At 36.8% G+C, this 22,257-nt stretch overlaps 1 protein-coding gene across 1 annotated transcript; it reads left to right on the top strand.

Annotated features, from left to right (window-relative positions):
• Window positions 1-3,346: 3,346 nt before the first annotated feature.
• On the top strand, window positions 3,347-19,881 carry IMPACT (impact RWD domain protein). Its single transcript, XM_066182399.1, has 11 exons — window positions 3,347-3,469; window positions 4,297-4,425; window positions 5,161-5,213; window positions 5,500-5,562; window positions 7,626-7,711; window positions 9,309-9,437; window positions 9,721-9,815; window positions 12,075-12,148; window positions 13,670-13,760; window positions 19,256-19,390; window positions 19,635-19,881. The coding sequence occupies exons 1-11, from the start codon at window positions 3,434-3,436 to the stop codon at window positions 19,704-19,706; spliced, it is 963 nt and encodes a 320-aa protein (XP_066038496.1). The 5' UTR covers window positions 3,347-3,433; the 3' UTR covers window positions 19,707-19,881.
• The last annotated feature ends 2,376 nt before the right edge of the window (window positions 19,882-22,257 follow it).

Below are 22,257 nucleotides of genomic sequence, written 5' to 3'. Positions count from 1 at the left end.
TTGTTCCTTAGCAGCTTTCTTGCAGCCCTGGTGCACTTCTTGAGAAAACTGCTCCTTAACTCTGAAAAGCAGTGCAGCAAGCACATGTGCTTGCCATATTTCCATACAGATTTTATTTACTAGACTGGCAAAATGCAGACACAGGAGAGTTATTTAATGTGCTGACACTCTCAGATGTGATTCTTGTGGGTCTCTCTAGATTACCATGAGCAACTGCCAGTGAGTGACCAAAGCAAATGTTCATATTGTTCTGAACTGCCTGCAATGGGAATTCTTGCAGATGCTAGTCTCTTGCTGAAGTTTCTTTCATACTTTGCAAGCAATAACCATATAATGTAGTGAATTTGTGGATGGTGTGATTTGGATTGCCTCCTGAGCTGAGAAACGCTTTTTGCTGCTCAAAGCAGCACTGAAGCAAGCTCAGGTGTTTTCTTGATGTATCCTGTAGCAGGGAAAAAAAAATCCTTTAGCAGAGGAAAGTTCCTTTTAACAGGCCCATTTTTATCTGAATGCAGGTATGGCAGGAGAAAATGTGAGAATTCACTGCTGGTCCTCTTCTCTCAGGAGGCTTCTAAAACCTGCAAGTAGTTACTTCATAGAAAAGCTTTTGGATTTCTGTAGTTCTACAGAAGGCAATTGTACCCCACTGTAGCCAGCACAAAAACTCGGTTGTGGCTAAATGGGAAGAAACATTTCTAACCAAGGTATTAAGTCACCTGAACGTATGCTTCTCCTTAGTCTTACCAGACGTAATTTTAGACCAAGAACTAGGCTTGTTTAATGCACTTTCTTGTTCTTGTGACTGAACCAGTTTGGTTTGGTTTTAGTTCCAAAATTATAAATCAGCTGCATGTGAGAGTTTATAGCTATGAACCTTATAGCTAATTTACATCAGTTTAGACCACAATCTAGCAAAATGCATCACTGTAGAACTGAAATCAGCTGAACTACTTTGTCTTTAAATGGATAAATGCTCTTTATTGGACGGCCCAATTATGATTTTCATTACAAAATGAGATTTCTATTGAATGTAGAGTGGAATTGGAGCACTAGAGAAAATGTAGTGTTTTAGCTAAAAGTAACTATAGCAAAATGCTCTCCTTGAGCTATCCATTAGACACTACTGGAATAGTCTCAGTAGAAGAAAATCCTGCCCAAAACTAGAGTCCAGAACTGAGGGGATTAATCATTAGTACATGACATAACATTACATTGTCCTTTTTTCTTCTCAATCTTCCTTTGGTTTTATTGTAAAACAGGAGTTGAAAATGCATCATGTTGTTTGAACTATTGTATGGAAAATAAAGCAGGGTTATGGATATTGTACTCAAACTTTGTTTTGTATTTCTTAGTTCTGTGTTTTTCACTTATTTGTGATTCAGTCTTGAATGAACATTATTTATATCTCGTTTAAGCTTTTCATGCTCTAGTATTAGATTCCAGTTGCAGAATGGAAAGACTAATTACCCAGTGTACTATCTTGCCCTGACAAGACAGAACAAAGAATTTTAATTCAAGGTAGCAATTAGGGCTGCTCCCTGACCTCAGGGTTTTCTTTGGCTTAATTGACTTGATTTGAGCTATAAATGTTTCTCTTTGCTGTGGGTGGTTCACAAAGACTGAACTGATGAACCAAGGTTAGACTTTATAACCATTTTAAATATCCAAGTTAATGCATTGCTGTGAAAAGTATCATTTTGGGAGATGCCTCGCCATAACGAAAAGTGATGTTCAGTTATATACTAAAAGAATACCGGACAAAGACATTAATTATCTGGCAAATACTCCTGTGCACCATATCAGTTTACCTACTCTGTTATTAATTTAGTATCTATAAACATGCTGGAGATTCATTAGCCACATTTATCTCCATTTCTATTTATTAAGATTTGTCACAAATATAAATGACAATGAAAAGAAATTAGTGAGTCCTCTGAAATCTGTCAGAGATGACTACAGTTCATACACTTTTTGTGATTTATTCTCTGTGCCTCCTTATATGGTACAGTTTCTCCTGACCTGATAGCAGATTGCTGAAGTCTTTCATATCAATGCTTTTATATGACTTAGAGACATCAGTCATAAAAAATGGCAATAACATTTTTGAGTTATTTAATAACAAAAAATGTGTACAGTACTGTAAAGTCACTTGTTCAGCTAAGAAAAAACTAGCAATTTATAAAGCACAAGCATCATACAGAGATTGTTGTCAGAAAGTTTGAGTCTTGTCATAGTTCTCTCTTTAGAGTTATAAGGCAATTTAGTATTAGGATGAACAGATGGAGCACCATCTTTTCTAGGTCCTTATGGATTAAAGCTTTCAGTTATGTTTTGGTCACAAGGCAATTGTTTAAACAATAAGCTCACTGTCTTGTCTACGTTTCTTTCTCTCTCTCCTTTACAATTAACTGGAATATGTGACTTTGATAAAATACACATTTTTGTCATAATCTGAGACTGAGCATGTTCTTTTTATTATCTTTTCAAAAATAATTAAACCAATTCTGTTTGTGACACTGAAGACAAAGATGGTCTTGGATTCACTCTAACTCTGAAATAGTGTCTGCAGAACTGCTATGCAACCCGTAGTTCTCCATCCAGAATATACATAGTTGATAATACAGTGCTAGGTTCTAGTTTCGTCCCTACTCAGTAGCATCCTGGTGGTGTTTTGTTTGTTTGTTTGTTTCCTGTGGGCTGTTGGTTTGTTTCAGTTTTAGTTTTGTCTGTTTTGCCTGTCCTGGTTGTCACAATCATTCTGAACTCTAATCCTGTTCTCCTGAACCGGTGCAAATTCTCTAAACTTTCGAGAAAGGCAAAGCTTGAAGTTTACCTTGAATTCTTCCCAACTGTGTCAGTATAGAAATCACACTGGAAGAAAACATAAGCTACAAAAACTGCAAAAACTATGAAACCCATGCTTCGCTCGCAAGGAGACCTTTAATGACCAGTGCCGTCTCTAAAAGAGATGCCTTAAACTTCCCGAGGTTAAATAAAAGAAATGGATTTCTAGAACTGTAATGAGAACTGCTTGAAACACCTGATAGCTTTTAACATAATTTTAAAGGGAAATTTTGTAGTTATGTTCATGCCGAGTGCCATAAACGCAAGGTAGAAACGGCTGCATCAGTAAAATCCTCAGTGAAACAGAACTGCTTACACCCTTTAGTTTAATACCAGGATGCCGCGAATAAGGGAAAAGTATACAAGACGGATGCAATGCAGGTTGTGTGGCAGAACGAGACATGAGGACACACTCCGCCCGTCCCTCTGTCCCTCCGGCGGAAGAAGGGCCCGCAGCGTCACCGCCACGGCTGCGCACACGGCCCGCCGCCGGGCTGCTCCTGTGCTTTTCCCTCCTCCTCCTTCCCTTCCTCCTGCTCGTTCCCTTCCCCTCCTCGTTCCCTTCCTCCTCCTCCTTCCCTCGGGTCCGATGGCGGCGAGTGACACGGAAAGGGCCCAGCAGCAGGTGAGCGGCGGAGGGGGCGAGGGGGGCCGCGGGGAAAGCGGTGACTTCAGGGGGCTCCTGGTGAGCCCCGGCCCCCTGAGCGGCTCCGTGCCCGCTGTGGCACTCCTGCACCGCCGACCCACTTCAGGGGTTTCATGTCTAGGTGGAAGGCACTTCCCCGGTTTTTCTTTGTGGGCATTTGCCGAGTGTCCTCCTCAGGAAGAGCTTAGTGCCGAGCCCTCGGGGTCTTTCCCCTGCCGGGGTCCCGCCTGGCAAGGAGCAGCACCCGATTGGGACCTCCAGGGAGCGTATTGGCGTCTGCTCCCTGTCACTCTGCCCGCCTTGTCACTGCTGAGATGCCGGGATTATGCACAGAAATTCAAAAGCTAGTGTGTGTGTGTGTGTGAGAACTGAGCAAAGGTTACTTATAAAATCACAGAGTCAATTAGGTTGGAAAATACCTCTGAGATCATCGAGTCCAACCTGTGACCGAACATACCGTGTCAACCAGACCAGGGCACTGAGTGCCTCATCCAGTCTTTCCTTCATCACCTCCGGGCGCAGTGACTCTACCAATTCCCTGGGCAGCCCAGTCCAACGTCTAATCACCTCTTTTGTGAAGAAATTCTTCCTAGTGTCCAGCTTAAATCTCCCCTGGCTCACCTGAAGTCCTGTGAGTCAGGACTGGATCCCCAATACTTAGGGCCTTCCAGTGCAGTGGATCTTGTCACATCTGTCAATGAGTTGCAGAAGAGCAAGACTTCAAAGAGATGAAAAGATGATTGGCACACAAAGTTGTGTGGGTTTTATGGGGGGGTTATTTACTTTTGCTTTTTTCTCTTTTTTAGATTGATGAAATTGAAGCCCTTTCATCGATCTATGGTGATGATTGGTGCGTTGTCGATGAAGATGAAAAAATCTATTGCATTAAGATTAGTGACTGTCTGGATCAACCAAAATGGACCCTCTGTTTGCAGGTATAGTGGTGGTAAAAAGTTCAGCACAGATTTTGCAGTTGGACTGATGCAGGTGAAACCCTTTAAATATGATTTATTATCTATTCAGATGATTAAGAAGCTTTTGGATTGGAGTCAATCCAAACTCTATATTGATAAGACTTTTCAGTGATTGTTCCTGTAACACATCGGTGTGCTTGTGATATATTCAGTAGTATAACCTAATTCCACACCTGACCAAAGCATTTCAGTGTATTTCACCAAAGACTAATTTCTGAAATACTTTTACGTTGACTTTGTTCCTCAGTGAATCTACTGCAGTTGCATTTAGATTTGCATTCTGGAAAGTGTTGAGACAAAATGAAGTTTGGATCAACTTAATCGAACCAACTCCTTACTTTATGTTTTCCGAACTGAAAGCAATAAGTTTACTTAATGTAAGAAATATGGAAGTATCTACTTAGGGAAGTGTGGTACCACTTATTTAAGTCCAGTAACCATGTGTGCGAGCTTCTTTCAGTTTTTTTTCTGTACTTTATTTTGCGTCCTTATAAATTGTCCCATAAAACATAATTGTATGCATTACCACTATTGGAATTTTAAATACAGGTATTCAGTTGTTCTTGTAATTCTGTGACAACAGTTTTCTTCATTTGTAACACTAATTGTAATCCTGGTGCTTGACATCAGAGTTCTTCAGTAAAGTTCATCTAGCTGAGAGTAGTCCAATGAATACATGTCCTGAATTTCTTTCAGGTGATTTTGCCACCAGGATATCCAACTGCAGAGCCACCTATTTATCAACTAAAGTAGGTGAAGTTTTCTTGCAAACATTTGTGTTTGATGAATTGCCACTGTTAATTGTTTACCTGTAAGTGGGAGTTTAGGTAAAATAATCCTTGAATTAAAGTATACCAGCAATGGGGGATCTTTCCAGTAAGGATATTCTATTCTTGATCCTGCTTTTTCCAAGATGTTTACAGCTGGAATCTTGATGGTTGGCAAAGTTATATTTTCAAGGTGTTCATCACATTTATTTGGGAATGTTGGAAGCAGCATATAGCACAATTTTCATTGCATTTCTTTTCATTCTAGTGCCCCTTGGCTTCGAGGACAAGATTATACGGACCTAGCAAATAGCTTGGAAGAAATATATGTGTAAGTTTGAGACTGAAACATAGTAAAAAGAGACAATGTATTTTCAGTTTCTGTCTGTTCTGCACTTGAATGGTATAACACAGGATGTGAAAACTTTTGGTTGTGTCTTAGAGCATAAGTAGCATACCAGTTTTTCTTAAAAGCTAAGGGATAAGTTGCTTTTAAATAAACACATGCAGAATCTATTAACTGGAATCTGGAACATTGTGGGTTGTTTGTCATCACAACGTGCAGCTAACAACAAGGCATAATGAATGCATGAGAATAAACTGCATTTAAAAATACTCAAATGACATGATTTTGAATTGCTATGAAAGTGGGGTAGAAAATGTAGTAATTTTATATGGTTTATTTATTTCTTTTAGATCCCAAAGATTATATAAAAGAAATGAAATGAAAACAGAAGGAAGCACAGTCATGCCCCAGATAGTTAAATCTAAGCATCTTGCATAAGACATATTTTGTAATGCCATAAGGAATAGAGTACTTAGCCTGCATAAGGTTTTTTTACTTTGATTGACTGGGTTTCTTTGCTAATTAAAGAACAGATAATTTAAGCAAGTAAAATTCAATTAGAAGCGTTAAAAATGCACAAGCATTTTAAGTGAAAAGTTCTGTGTGATCATATTCACCATAGCGGTTCAGTGAAGCAAAAAGGACAGAGGTTATCCTTAATGCTGTCCAGATTCAATGGATTTGATGGAGTCTCTACCACAGGTACAGCTGCTGGTTCTTTTTTGTTCCCCCGTGTGCAGTCCTGTAGGCTGTCAAATTGTGCTGGCTCAGCTCCCTTCTGTCTATATTAGCTCAGAGGTCAAAGTCCTTGCTGGTCTGCTGTCACTTCTGTTTGTTCAGCAGGAAGTGAAAGTGCTTGAACTGTAGACCACATATGTACTTTAGGACATTTTAAACAGTTTAAACACCTGGAGTAATCACTGATCTGCACAGTATTTGTGAAAGCCTTTTATCTATTCAATGTCTAAATGATTGTCAGATAAGCAGAAATACTCTGCGTCATTTACATTGTGTTTGACCAGTTTTCTAGTCCCTAGGGATCTAAGTTGTGTAGTTCTGCAGTCTAAACCGACATGAACTATACTGTCAATTGCTATGGAAAAAAATGGATAATTATAGATCAGAAGTCTGTTTTGGGAGACACAAAGTAATTTACAGCTATTCAGAAACTGTAACTGAGTAACAGGTGGACAAAGCTTTAGTTTCATAAAACAGGGAAATTTTATTTCTTTTCTAATCTTTTTTCATTCCATCACTAAAAAAAAAGTTTTCAGGTATTAAGCCGTGCTTCTGTATAATAAGCAGTGTGAAATCAGGGTGTTGAATAGTTCTGGAGTCTGTCTGGATTTTGAAGTCAGAGCTACAAGTTCATAAAATCCTTACTTTTGCTTGAATATTTTTCTTAAAATATGTATGTTTATTAGAATTTGACTTTTTCAAATCAAAGTATTTGATTGTTTCAAAGTAGTGCTGTATACATTAAGCAAAGCTTAAATACGTGATTTTGTTAGTTACCTGGTGCCCAGATGGTGGCAGTAAGAATATAATTAATGAGAAACCATGAGATATCTATGGCGCTAAATCTTTAGTTTTGTTTCTTAGACAAACATACACAGTTCATAACCATTTTAACCACCTGAAATATGTCTTGAGTTGTTTGGGTCCTGCTGTACATAAAGGAAGCGTTTCTTAACTCCTGACATCCGTATATAAAACATGTTCATCCCATCCTTCCTTAGTACCTTAATACCCACCTGTGCCCCCTGAGTGAAGCCTCCTAGGCCTAAGTCTTTATCTTTCTGTTCTATAGCACTACCCAAACTGTAGTGTTTCATTCCAGTGCTCCACTGACCTACTATTAGAGTCCACTGGTAAGTTTTTCACCCAGTGCGCTACAGAGACAGAACTTTACACAAGCCTGCCTAAGCTCTTTATCTCACTAGCTTATGTTCGATTTCTTGTGTCTGAAATCTGTATGTTATTTTGTGTACTTTCCAAGTGAAATTTGCAAAAGTGATTCTTCATTTACCATGACCTTTTACTTCCAGACAGAACCTTGGTGAAAGCATCCTGTATTTATGGGTGGAGAAGATACGAGAAGTTCTGGTGGAAAAGGCACAGTCTTCAGATCCAGGTACTTCAGAAAATACATGGGGTTTTTATTTTCCTTCTCCTTCCACTGCAAAGTAAGATTTCAGTGCAAATTAGTTTATGCCCACTTTTGAATTGGATCTAAATACCAGAGAACAGTCTCCTGTGTTAGGGCCTACTGTTTTTCAGTGGCAGTATCCCTTTTTAAAAAACAGTAGGGAAAAGAAGGTGGGGTGGCCTCTGAACTGGAACAAGGTTGCAGTTCTCTTGGGAATGAAATTCCTTGCATGAAAGGACAGTGCAGCCCACAGGTGCATTATGCATTGCTCTCCATTCTGCAAGGGATTTATTCATACCAGTAATTAATTTCTGGTGTTGAGTGCACTGTTGGAGGATTGGGATTCAAGAGAAGATAAACTAAAGTGGACTATGCAGACAAATGACCAAGCATTCCATCATTTTACTTTTCTGTCCTTCCATTCATTTTACTGTATTGGGATGAGAAGTACATCATCAGTAGAGCTGCAGTGATTCTTCTGCTGTTAATCTTACAGAGTTTGTGTAAATTCACAGTTGTTCTTTCAGAAAATGGTGGGGGGTTTTGTGTGTTAAAATGCTAAATTGCTATGAAATGTTTGTGATGTGTGTGTGCACTGTGGCAAAACGAAACAACTGCTTTTCTCTGTCAGAGGTGTTGTCTTTGTCCTGTGAGAAATAAAAGTCTGAAGAAAAAAAATAAAAATTCAGTGTTGCTTCATGGTAAGGTCTAGTGTTAGTCTTTCAATAAACTGCATTTTGTTGCTACATCAGAGACATTGGAGAAGTAATTTTTCACTGATTTGACTAAAAGAGTGGACACTGAGAAGTGAAAATTTTACTGACAGTATTGGAAGTTTGGGTATTTTGACCACAACCTTATGGCTTCCATTTTTGAACATGCTTTATCACACCTGTTTTTTTTTATGGAAAATACATATATTATAAAACTTGCATCATAAGCAGGATTCCTCTAAATAGGAATGAAACTGTGATATATTAATTTGGCTTTAAATCCAGGTGTCAGAACCCTGTATATTTCCTCCTTTGTTATTGACTATTATTTTTTGGACATTCTATGCATGAAGGAAAACAGGAGTTTTGGAATCCCAGAATACCTGAAGCTTGTTGAGAGAGATGTTTCAAATGTAATAATTTTATATCCTCAAGAAGTAGCACTGAGCAAGAGCTCTAAATTTTCCCCAAAATGACCCATAAATGACTGGAGTTTTTGTGAAACATCAGCTTAATTTGATCTCTAAATTCGGGTTAAAGGTAGCACTTTGAATGTTTAATGGAAACAGTAAACATTATTGTTCTTTTTTTCTTAGAAATACTGTTACTTAGTGTTGAAACAGAATATCTTATGGAAGGATCATAGTATGACTATTTTATTTTTAATTCTCAGGAAGTTTTAAGTTAATACTGGGGTGAGTACTTTTGGGTTTTTTTGTAATTAATGTTACTGTTCTGCATTTAATGATTTTTAATGTCAAACTCTTTAGAACTGAGAAGGCAGAGACTTTTGAGAAAAGGAATTTGAATTTTTGTTTTGCTTATCTTGCGAAAATGTGTAATAAATTCTACTGCTTGTATCTTAATAGAACCAGATATTAAGAAAACCACTGAAGAAGTTGATGAAGATGATGGAGATGATTTTCTCCTAGACTATCAGCCCATTCAGGAAGATCAAATTAAAATGTTAAATTGCATGACATCTGAAAGTCAGGAAGGTAAAAAATATGCTCTTGTTAATTCTGTTGAAATAGAGGCCTGATGATTCTGCTTTTCCACCCAGCTTTAGAATAAAATTAGTGACAATAGAATTATAAAAAAAGTTTAATAACAGTCATTAAAAAATGCAATCTATTTTTAGTGGGTTTGTTTGTTATTTTCTGTACTTCACTTCAACAAGTCCCTTTATTTAAAGTTGAGACATTCTTTACTTTTGTAGCCACATGCACTGTTTCTGTACTCTTAAAAGAAAGGAAACACTCCCTTGTTTGTGACCCATAGATGAAGAACTGCCCCCCATACATCATGGAAACCCAATCACAGATCGAAGGAGCACTTTCCAGGCACATTTGGCTCCAGTGGTGACAACCAGACAAGTTAGTAGAGATCAGTTCTTCTCTTCTTGCCTGTACTTTGAGCTTGTCAAAGTGTTACAGGAGTACTTGGGATTTGCCAGATACGTTGTTCTGTCTGTGCATCTTTCTGTGCTATTGCTGTCTGAGTAGTCATTGTTTTCTCGCTTTCACTGTCAGCTGAAGAGTGAAACTACAGCTCTTCTTCTTGCTATTGTTTACCACTATGTGCATTAGATGTAAGAGAATAAGAACACTGTAATTTGACTTCTGGATGTTGGCAAGTTTATCATAAGATGTTTGGAAGTTACCAAGTCTATCGTGTTAGTTGGAAAAAGAACTAGAATGGGTTTAAAGATGTTTTCCTTCCTTTAGAAAGGAATTCTGTTGAAAAACATACTTGGATTGTGCATAAGTAAATCTTTATCATGACCTAATTGACAGGGGTTTGGAACTTGTTTTGTACATCACTTTCCATCTGTTACCATCAGCCGCCTTTGATCATCCCCTTTTAGTGGGGAAACTACTGCTCTTTTCTTTTATTAACTCAGAGTTAAACCTTGAGAGGATTTTTCTCTTTCTTTTTATGCAATTTTAGGATTTTTTTAAATGAATTTTTGGTAAGGGATATTGTCAAGTGCTTCTTGAAGTCTCAGGTAAGCTAGGTCTACTACATACTCAGTGGCTATGAAATAACACTGACAGATTAACAGTGTTTTTAGGCTGATTTGTCAATACAAAAGCTGTAATGTTTGAAGCTGTCTGTGGGGGTTTTTCTTTTGTTTGTTTTGTTTTGTTTTGTTTTTTCTTCCCCCTCAATAATTTGCCTAGTACGGACATAAGAATTGATCTCTAAGTCCTGGCATCCCTTCTGGAGCACTTTGACCTTTCAAGTTCACATACACTGTACATTCATGTGGGGTTTTGTGTATGTAGGAACAATCTTACTCACAAATCATGATAGAAGGGTGAGAATATTTTAAAATGAAAAAGATACATTAAGCCAATTATTCCCATTTCTTCCCTTTCTAAAGTAACAGAATTCATTTATTATATATTTATTATATTAAAGAATCACTTAAAGAAGATACGGCTGTAGCACAAAAATTAAATTTTAAAGTACGTTTACAGGAACCTGATAGCTGGGAAATAAGTAATGTCAAAGGTGATGATTGTTTCATAGGATTTGTGCTTTGAGTCCCTGTATTGAAATTTATTGTTTTAACTTACTCTCCATATGTATGAAAGTGTATTAAGTAATATGAGTTATCTTCCTTCAGTGTTTAAAGTAAGGAGAAGATAGATGTCTGAAGCAATATTCTCCATTAATAATAGGATTTTTTATTCATTGAGATATCTTTAATTTGAGCTGATTTTTGTCAGTTGAATTTCTTCAAGAAGAATTGGAAATAGCACAGTATAGCTAGGGCAGATACTAAATATGTTTACTGATTACTTCTCTGAGACATTTGTTTTTTAATGGAAAGCAATCTACTTGCCAGGCGTGTTTTCCCAAGCTTTCTCAACTTCAGTAATGTTTTGTATTATGTACTAAAATGATGTCTTAATCAAAAGCTCTTCTTTTTGCTAGACCTTTGGAAAGGGTTGAACAATTGCTAGCTTATTTACTTAGAAACACATGATGAACTGATATTGGTAAATGTTTTGAATTTGGTATGTTTTAAGAGCAAAGAGAGAGACATGATGGGAATATCTGCTTTCTGGGAAATACTGACACTTTCAGACCCCTAATAGGATGTTTTTTGTTCTTTCTGTGAAGTGGAAACTGTGAAAGAAACATGTTTGAGGGAAAACGAAAAACTTGAAATGTAGCAGGACTTTCTAAACATAATGTTTTTGTGAAATAAGTAAAAGCAATGTGTAGTGGGAATATGTATGTTGTGTTATATTCCAGCTTAACTCTGTTGTTTAAAAATATGCAGGTGCAGTTGATATTTAATACTGACTAAAAATATTTTCTGGATCTTACTGTCTCTTGTTTAATAAAGCAATTTGACACTTCTACATCTTGAGCAGTAATATGAATGTACAAAATGTAGAAATTCAAGGGACAAGCTGTTTTCAGTATCTCAGAAAAATTGTTTAAAACAAGTGTGGGAATACTGAGAAGCTGCTTCTTGAGTTACCACACTGAACATTTTATGTCAAAGCATAAAATCATTTCATTGTAGTACTGGGGAGATGTTTGTTTAGCAGTGATATTGAGAGGGATGTATGAAACCCCAGTTCTAAAAGGAAGGTTTTCTCTGTTGTTTTTTGTAGGTTAAAAGAGTTCTTGAAAAATTATATGAGAACAAGAAAATTGCAAGTGCTACCCACAACATATATGCATACAGGTGAGACACAGATAGTGATTTTTATTTTTTTTTATGTTCTTTGACAAATGAGTGCAGGACATGAGAAAGAAATTCCTTCCTATTAAATTTCTTGCTGTTAAAAGAAATTCCTTGCTTTAGGGAATAGGTTTCTGATTTGAATGATTGGTCTTGCAGGTATTATTTTAAATTTGAGTTCAATAAAGTAGAGCATACAGTAAGAAATAAGATAGTAAAGCAGCATTAGGAATAGAAAAAAAAAGTGAATTTGAGCATGTGTTGGTATACTTTTGTAGTACATCTGAGCATGGAAATGCTGCGTCATCCTGAACTAAATGTGTTTTTATTTGGGTGAAGTAACTTCTTTTTCCCCTCAACCTTATATTTAGAAATAGCTGAAAATGTTCAGTTGAAATAAGAGTCGAATCAGAAAGCCTGATGCAGACATCTGGCATATGAAGTTTCAGCTGAAATAACGAAAAGCTTCAGGGATTATGAGAAACAGGTAAAAATGAGTTTGGCAGTCATCTGCCTCTGGCAACTTTTGCTTATATGAAATGAATTGGTCTTAGTCCAGATAGTGGTTTAGTTTTTCTGAGGAATGTAAGTGACAGTAAAAGGGAGGAACTGTAGGAACCACTCATCTAAAAAAGCATGTACAGATGCTTATTTATTCATGCCCATCCTGGTGTCATCCTAATGAAGCATGAAATGAGAGCAAGAGAAAGCTTACCTTACCAAAAAGTAAAAGCTTCTATCTAAGTAAAAAGTTTCTGTAAAGAGGGCATTTCTGTTCTCGCAGATGATGATCTGGCTTCCTTCATTCATATTATCCAAATCCACTTGAAAAAAAAAAAAAAAAAGGAGCAGGCACATACTTACTGCTTCTTCCTCTTTGTCATCTAGTACTAGAAGCCTCTTACTGTGTTGGCTGTAACTAAGTTCAGAAGTTAGGAAATAAGTTGGTAGCAAACCAACTTATTGGTCAGTAGACCTTTGAGCATTACTTCTGGAAAATTAGACCTGGTCAGCTGTCTTTTTTATGAAACATACACCCAAAAGTTTACTACGGTGCCTCTTGAGGTAGGAGATTACATGGAGAATCCAAAGGCAAATTGCAGTAATAGTTTCATGTTGCTGCTGAAATACAGACCTAATTAATTATTCATAATGTTTTTGTCCAAGTTTTTCTTCTAGGTTTATACCATTATTTGAATCTGATAGAGTAGGTTTCAGCTAGATGCAATTATTAGCCTAAAAACCTGGCTATTTTTCTGTTTAGGGGCTTTAAACTTGTAATGACTGGAGTTTGCCTGAAGTAGCTAAAGTCTGTGTAAAAGCTTCTCAGAACTTGTTCTACTGTACAGATAAACACTTGTGGTTTACCCGATGCCTCATCCTGTTTTCTTGTAAATATGTGTAGTAGAGAATTAGAATTGATACACGTGTGTATGAAAGGTATCTGAGACTGTATTAATCATGTAGAAATATTCACTAATTGACATTTTTTATCTATTTTTTGTTATTCTTTTTCTTTTATAGAATATACTGTGAAGGTAAGCAGACGTTCCTACAGGATTGTGAAGATGATGGAGAGACAGCAGCAGGTGGACGTCTTCTTCATCTTATGCAGGTTGTAGAAATTAATCTTTGGCTTTTGGAAATCTTGATTTCATATTGATTTTAAAAATCACTACAATGTAAATAAGCTTGTAGAAGCTTATTTTAATTTTTGCTCTGCTAGCAGCCAGCCAGATGATTGCTTTCTCAAGGTAAAAGGGAAAATGCAGACTGTAGCACTTGCAAGTCTCGGATCATAGAAACAAGTGATGTTTCATAGGTGGCAGTAATAGTTTGAATTGGTTAAATGATAACTAAGTTTTAAATTCTGTGCTTCCTGTGTGGTGTAAGGTACACAGAAAATGAAGACTGGGAGAAGCTGACTGTCAGAATGTAACAGCTGACCTGTGCACAACCTTCTATGTGGTTGCCTTGAGTAGGCGTAATAAAAAGACACTCATATATGAACTTGCAGAGTTGAACTTCAAATACAAAAGGAGTGAAGGAGCTAAGTTGTTTTTGATCATTTAGTCTGTTTTGTTGTGCTTTTTCCTGTTCGGGGTCCTTGGCCCTCATACTCACATATATTTTAGTCTTCAAGTGTTGAAATAATATTTGGCAAAGGTGCTACTAAATGTGAGTGAGTTGAGATTGATAAATTTTGGTTCATGATGCGAGCCCTAGTAAAACCGTAATTAAAATAGCACAACTACAGGAGGCAGCTGGATACATCTTAATGCTGTGCCTCAAGTCACTTAGCAGTGTGAACAGACGACATATTTATTTTTATTTTAGATTGATGTTCCCTTCACAACAGAAGTTTTATTTTCCTGTCCCTTTCTTGCTTGAATATTCTTTTGCTTAATATGTTGCACTCTTATTCCTGAAAACTTTTTTTCCCTCCTGCAAGTTTCCTTTTTCTTTCTGAAAAAGAAATACAGTTGATGGAAATGTTTTGACATTTTTAATTTTAAACTTTTTCTAACTTCCTAAATAACTCAAACCAGACTTGGGAAGGTTAAATAAATAAACTTAGGCTTTGTAACATATGCAAGTATATGGGCTAACAGTGAAGACATTGTTGTTATGTAAATAATGTAAAGATACAATCTGGCAGTTACTGTACCCCAGTTTGTTCTGAGATTATCAGCTTTTTCTCAGCGTGTTAGTACCTACTTTTGAAAGTTATCTAGGCACTTATTATTCCATAAAAATCCAGTTTAGAAAATGACATGAATGTCACTTTCAAATGTGAATTTGTTTAAATTATATGGATCATCATTCTCCATCTATAATCATAGTTACTGGGGATATTTCTGTTCTGGAAGAATAGTAAAATAAGGATCAGAAAAGTTCAATTTTCAGCCATAGGAAAAGACTGAAGTAGTTTATGGACTGATTTCTGGATGTTCATAGATCTTGTAGTTTTTTGTTTCAAGCTCTTATGACATAGGGGTATGAAAATTAGGTGATTTAAAACATTTATTGTTGCTGAACTTGTAGGGGTATTTTAGGTTTTTTGGGGTTTGTTTTCTTTTAAAATAGAAATTAATCTTGTTCCAGATAAAACCAGCATTTCAAAATAGCACTTCCAGGTTACAAGAAACTGTATTTTAGATTAGTACCATCCTGTTTACTGTCAGCAATTGTTATACATGGACTTTATGGCCGATAATAAATGTCGAGTAGAAAATGTTTTCACAAAACATGCCCCCAGTCCTTTTCATTTTAAAATTATATGAATATTTCTGTTTTCACAAACAGTGATTGACTCTTTTCACAGTATTGTTCAAATTAGTCAGATATCTGGTTTTTTTCTCCTTAACAGAGATGATTAATGGTTGTTAACATGCACATACTAACAGTACTAGCTTATGGCATTTTATGTATTTGTATATGTAATGCCTGTGGCCTGACTGTTACTAGCCTCATCCAACAACACTTTCAAAAATGTGAACAGACAATCATCTTAGTGACAGAATAATTCCTTTAATTTGAGTCCAAGATCCCCCTAATTAGGGTTTTTTTCCTTTCAAAGTCCTGTTCCAGGGTTTAAAATATGAGCAGAACTTGCAGCTTTGGTCTTAAAAGGTGTTTATCAGATTTACTTATCTCAAAGTCTGCATGCCACCTATCACCAGGCTTAGCGTGCTGAAAGACTCCGCTGCCAAGAACATCAGACCTGGTGTTCAAGGTCTTTTAAAGGTTTCTGATCCAATTAACTTTTGAAACCTACTATATTTACAGTTTGGTACCAATAATCACTACTAATCATGCAATTTTCTACATCACACATATTCTACCAATGTCTTTGTACCACCGTCACAGCAGAAGATGGAGTCGAAGAAGAAGAAGAACTTAAGACACCAGCCAAAATTCTCCATCTTGCTCCTATCTACTTCCGTTCTAAAGACCCGAAACTACAAATTTTCACCCTGTGACAAACTAAACTACTATCTGATTTAAATTTTTGTTGTTTTCAATTCATCCATAAGTGTTGGTAGTTTTCCCCATGGACTAAGGTCAAAGGCAGTGCTTTCTGGGATCCCAGCAAGGGTCTCCAAGCCCCCAGGGCAATTTGAGGGTTTTTTCCCGTGCTCTGGACTCCAATGTCTCCCCCTCCTGTTTGAACCAGAAACACCTCTTTGACAACTTTGTCCATGGATTGTCGAATGCACCGAAGTAGACACGGCACAAGTATCAAAAGGACTACAATGCCAATTAATACATATACAGCTGTTCTTAAAATTCCCTTCCACACTGGGGAAAGGTCAAATAAATTGAACCACCATCCATCCATGATCCAGTTTCTTCTCCAAGTTTGTTCATTCCATTCTCCAATTGCCTTGTGCTCTCATGAATAGATTTTGAATGATCCGACAAATTCATACAACACATTCCTTCAAATTCTTCACATCCATGTCCATGCACTAGTAAAAGATGGTCGATGGCGGCTCTGTTTTGAGGAGTCGCTCGTCTCACACTGTCAACATCAGTTAACAAATCACTCACTGCAAGAGGGGTAGCCTGGGCGTGCTTACTCAACCAACAGCCCATTTGATCCGATTGTTTCAAGGCTGCTCCTGCTGCTGCCTGTGGTAGAAACAGGGCTGTTATAAATCTCTGGCCTTTTTCTTGTCTGCTAACATTATCATCCCAATTGGGATCATACTGAGTAACAGATCTTTTTCTTCTACATTTCTGTTCTTTTATCAATGTCATGTTGGGCAGTAGCAAAGAAAGTCTCCCAATGCTGCATGGACCACCTTTGACATTTGCAGGGATGGCAGGCCAAAGTCTGTCCCCACAAATGAAAAAGATTCCTCATGGCAATTGCAAAGGAACCTGGTTGGATGGTCCGTCCATCATCTTTGTGTAATTACACCAAGATGTTGCATTTTTATAAATAATATGATTCAGAGCAACATCTATAATTTTTTTCTTGCTCTGTTTCAACCCTGAAAAACTGAAAACTATACAAAAATCCATTTCCACTAAACCAAGGATTTCCAATTCCTGAGGTTTGTAAGGAGCCTCAGGGAGAAATTTGGTCCAAACTACCCATCCATCCACTGGGTTCAAAGTGAACTGCAAAAGTTTTGGAGGGATGTTGTCTTGAATTGGCCATTTGTCCACTGGCAAACCTACTAAACATGTTGAAAATGTCTTCTTTGGCCTTGAATGAGTCAAACAAATGGTGTCCAAGCCTGATGCATCGGCTAGAATTTCCCAAACATTTTCCCTTGTCTGACTCACAGGCAAAACTGTTGCATTGCTTAAGGCAATCGGTGAAATAACAAGGCACAAGTATAATACTTGATCGAACTTCATGTTCAATGGCCTTGTTTCCCATGGGAATCTCTGAAATGCAACACTACACCACATTTTCTCACAGAAAGAAAAAGAAAACCCAATTCCAAAAGTCTTTGCATGTTGAACGAAGAGATGGTTGCAGTCTTGACACTGGTTCATGTCTGCGTGCTTGCTTCTCCGCTCTTGGAGTTGTCAGAGTTTCTGTGCTTGAGATGACTTCATATTCGTTGCAAGAATTCACTTGGGTTCTGTATCTGCAGAAACACAAGCAAGCTCTTTGCCACAGGTTAATAGAGAGAGTGTACCTTGAAGGGAAAATTCATAACTCTTGCTAAAACTGAAAACAATCCGGAAAAAATTCAAATACAACAACTACGAATATTTCAGATAACAAACTTAATTAATGACTGTTAACAATAACACATGTAAAGTTGAACGATTGTTAATTACCAAAATACTGTCTCATTGTCCCAGATTCTGCAACAGCTGAAAAAGTTTTTTCCAGTGAGGACCTGGGTATCCTTTCTCAAGCAAGCTTCCCAGGTTCACTTCTAAAGTCTGTTCAGGTGTCATATTTATAAGGTCAAATTTTCAAGTCAAAGTGACTTGTATCTAGGTTTTTTTTTGTGCAGAAAACATCTGGGTTTGTTGGTAAAAACATCCCATCTAGTTAAAGTCAAGGCGTGGCCAGAACCCTGGCTTTATACTAGAGTGATATCCCTTAATACATTTTTAAAACAAAGTTCTTTACAATAGTAGTTAGGAAATGCTTAAGCAAGTAAGGAACATAAGGAAGGATCCTGAAATGATATGTATCTTTTAGATAATTACAGAAGGAGATGTTAAAACATATAAGAAGTCAACTATAAATATAGAAAATTAACAGTCACATTATGTAATCAACATATCAGCACTAGGCATTTTAAGAAGTTGAAATAAGACTTTTCTAAACTATTATGTACTTATTACCTTAAGATAAAACACAAAACCCCCAACAAAACAGCTTACAACCAATAACAACCACAATGTAAAAATTGAATCTTCTTCCATTCACAAACAAGCTTTTCAGTGTTTCATCACAGCTGTCTCAGTCGAAGCTGTCTTATTTCTAAGAAAAAACAACTAAACTTTGCAAATTAGATTAGCATATTTTAACAAAACCTAGGATAAAACCTACATACAATAAAACTTTAAATTAATAAAATATAAATTTATCACCACTTAAACTTTATAAATATTAATCTTAGATTTAACTTATACTTAACAGGGCCTAAACTTAAAATGGACCATACAGAAACTACTCTTAATATTAACAGAATACTAAAACCTAACTTAACTCAGACCTAAATATATTAAATTACTCCAATTAAAAATTCACTTGTATTTTGTGACAGTAGGTCTTTTCCCCATACTGTAATGGGTTTCTGCACAACGAAGGAATAAATGATTGCTGCTTTTCTTTCGAGTCCTTTGCTTGTGATCATGCACCTGCTTTGCAGACATTCAGTAGTTTCCATATCTCTGCTTCTGAATCCAGGAAACCTGTAACTTTGATTGATTTGTTGTCATAAATCCAACTGTGAGTTAGCTGTTGCTGTACATTTTGCCAGGATGCAGCCCAAAGAATAAGAAATGTAACTCAGAAATTTTTTTAAATACAAGTGGGTAGACCTTTTTTATGTTTCAAATTGGTGTCAGCAGTAAACCAGGTTCAATTAAAAGATAACAACTTTTATTACTTTCTTTTATTCACAGATTTTGAACGTCCGCAATGTGTTAGTTGTGGTGTCCCGCTGGTATGGGGGTATTCTCTTGGGACCAGATCGTTTCAAACATATAAACAATTGTGCAAGAAATGTACTTGTGGAGTACAACTATGTAGCATCAACGGTAGGTTTCATCCCTCCAGAATGAAGGCATTTGCATGTGAATTTGTGTGACTTTCCGCTGTTAGATGAAGCCAGAAGAACAGTAGTACAACCTGAATGGATAAACAAGTCCAAATTTTCATAAATCTCTGTGAGCTATGAATACTCTTCATATTAAAAAATAATTCTCATGGGTGACCTTGGGAGAACACTTGAGGTTTACAAGAATATTTTTTAAATTTTGCAATGCTTGTTTTTCATTTCAGGAAGAGTCATCTAGACAAGCTGGAAAGAGCAAAAAGATAAGGAAGGACAACAAGAAGAAAACAGAGCACTAATTTATTTTTAAAAAACTTTAAAATATTATTTTGCACATATTTATAGAGAAACCCCCTGGACCTTATTGCCTTATCTTAAAGAATGGACATGTTGTATTCAGAAGAGAATTCAGTAAAGCCATAGAAATATTTTCACCTTGTTTTGTGATTTCTTCCACTGTTCTGATATAGAGCTTAGACACAAGTTTTCTGTTTCTTACACATGTGAGCTTCTTCTTATGAGGACAGTGCAGCATCTGGAACCATTGCTCCATCGCACCCCTTCCCACCAAACAACAGTTGACTAATTGAAAGTGTGCATTTCTCATCTTCTCCATTCCTGGATTCAAATGCGTGCCTTGTATTACTAATTGAATTCTGTACTTCTGAATTCTGTACTGAAGTGGGACTAGAGTCAGTCATACACCAGGTCACTTACAAAGTTTTAGATACTCTTTTGTGAAAGGAAGACATGGGGTTGGGTGTGGTGCTTAGAGTGCCTGGTCCTGCCTTTGCAGTTTCTGATCAGATGCTAGATAGGGCCTGCTTGGTGACATATGGAAGACTGAACATGTGCAGTGAGCTAAGAAATGTGCTGAAACTACTACAAAATTTCTTTGAGGATTGTTCTGTGATAGTTGGCACATCAGGAGCCTGTTGAAAAGATGAAAATTTTGTGTTGCATAATTAAAGGAAGCAGTGAAATAGACCATACAGTCAGTGAGCAAAATGAATCCCCTGTCCTTTAAAATGTCTGAAAAAGGACCATCAGAGTGGAAATACATTTTCATTTTCACACAATTTGTTTGAGAGAGAGCATGAAGTGCTGTCTAACTGTCTTGTGGACACTTTTGGTTAGATAAGTTACAGTTCCTTCCTATTTTTGTTTGCACGCATTTCCTAAGTTTAAACTTCCTTTATTCTAAGAAGTAGATACAAGAGAAGGAGATTACAAAAATGTCTGACACCAACTCTTACCTTTTAAAATTCTGCTGGGACAGCAGAATTAATGTTAAACTGAAGCAGCAGTTTTAACCTTTTTTTTTTTAATCAAATATTGCAAGGTTTTTAAGACATACTGCACACGTGCGGAAGACTTCCAAATTCATTACCTGGCAAAAGAAAAAAAAGAACAATGATAGAATTAATTTATACCCAAAGTACAATTGCCTCTCATAAAAATATGTCAACAAAGAATCAAACATTACCAGGAAAGGGTGGATAGTGGCTTTTGTCTTTTTGGCCACTGTGTTGTCATATCTTTTTATTTTCCTGGTTTTGCTTTGTTATTCTGAAAATGAATTGGGAGTAAAACTGAAGGCAGAATAGCCATTGCAGCATTAGGGTTTCCTACATGGTAGTATCAGAATGATTTTATTTTGTGTCTCAAACCTAAATGAGCAGACCAAGAGTTTATATCTGCTCTCTGATTGGAATACCTCATTAGCTGAGTACCTTCTGAAGAACAACAGTTTGGTGGTTTAGCTGTCAAGCATTCCCTCTAAATGTTCTGCATGCATCTGGAAATCTTCTGTTCAGAAATATGAAAAGCCACATTTTTAAAATCTTGACTTTTAAAAGTGAAGATAATTGTCTTTCTTACAGCAGCATGCCAATTCTGGACTGTTAGTAATCTCTTCATGTTGCAGGTAATTCAGGGTGGCATTTCTACAGCGTAGTATGTGTTTAATGTGGGGCAAAGAAGGAAGGAAGATAAGGATGGGACATTTACTTGTAGATCCTTTTGGTGTGTTCATCTTTGCTATGCATTTATTGCCTAGCATTTCTATTTCAGTAAGAAATAAAAGCAGTTTGTTGTCGACTTTATTATTTTTCTAGCTAGACATGTTTTAGACTGATGAAATCATTGTCATAGCCACACAGAGAAAAATTCTGCTAAAAGCTTATGAAGTGGATCTCCTATTGAACTTCATATGTGTAGATGCCTTGCAACACAGGCTTTGCAAACATGGTGTAGAAGAGTTGGATATTTAAGATTTCAAGAACTCAAGTTAGATCTAAGATCCAATAAGATATTTTGAGGAAGGGAGAAGGGATTAATTAGGCAGCTATGTACTCCTGGAAAGTGCTCCAAGATTTAAGCGATGTGGCAAGGTCAGCTGGCTCTCATGACAAACAGTGAAACTGCTGAATTTTATTTTGAGGCTTTAGTATGGCTAGCAGAAGAAAGGCTACTGGTATTACTTAGCGATTGTGCCACAGTGTGTTTTCTGCAGTACCTGGACACGAAATAAAGCTTAAACCAGCGATGGATGTGCATGCTGTGAAGATACTTGCATGGATAATAAAGTGTTGGATTTTTGTACTAGTGCCATTCCAACATTCAGTAAAAGCACTTGGCAAACGCTAATGAATTTGTTCCTACAACAGAGGCAAAGACAGGACAGCCAATGTTTTTCAGATTTAAGTATTTAAAATTAGACACCAAAGTGTTTTTAGAACCCATAATAAAAATGATGGAATTTTTATGACTGTAGAATACTCACAGCTCTCTGCAAGTGGCTTCATTATTCATACAAAATATAAGCATTCGTGGAAGACACGCGATTTT

Source organism: Chamaea fasciata, unplaced genomic scaffold (assembly GCF_029207755.1).
Source record: "Chamaea fasciata isolate MVZ Bird 193981 ecotype frontalis unplaced genomic scaffold, bChaFas1.0.hap1 SCAF_1, whole genome shotgun sequence".
Classification (NCBI taxonomy): Eukaryota; Metazoa; Chordata; class Aves; order Passeriformes; family Sylviidae; genus Chamaea; species Chamaea fasciata.
The sequence above is the reverse complement of the archived record's forward strand: the minus strand, read 5'-3'. Positions and strand labels throughout refer to the sequence as shown.

What these genes read in the sequence shown, in the direction of transcription:
- IMPACT (XM_066182399.1), top strand. Translation starts at nt 3,434, where the DNA reads ATGGCGGCGAGTGACACGGAAAGGGCCCAGCAGCAG. An exon ending in AATGGACCCTCTGTTTGCAG is followed by an intron (nt 4,426 to 5,160) that starts GTATAGTGGTGG and finishes AATTTCTTTCAG; the next exon opens with GTGATTTTGCCACCAGGATA. An exon ending in CACAACATATATGCATACAG is followed by an intron (nt 12,149 to 13,669) that starts GTGAGACACAGA and finishes TTTCTTTTATAG; the next exon opens with AATATACTGTGAAGGTAAGC.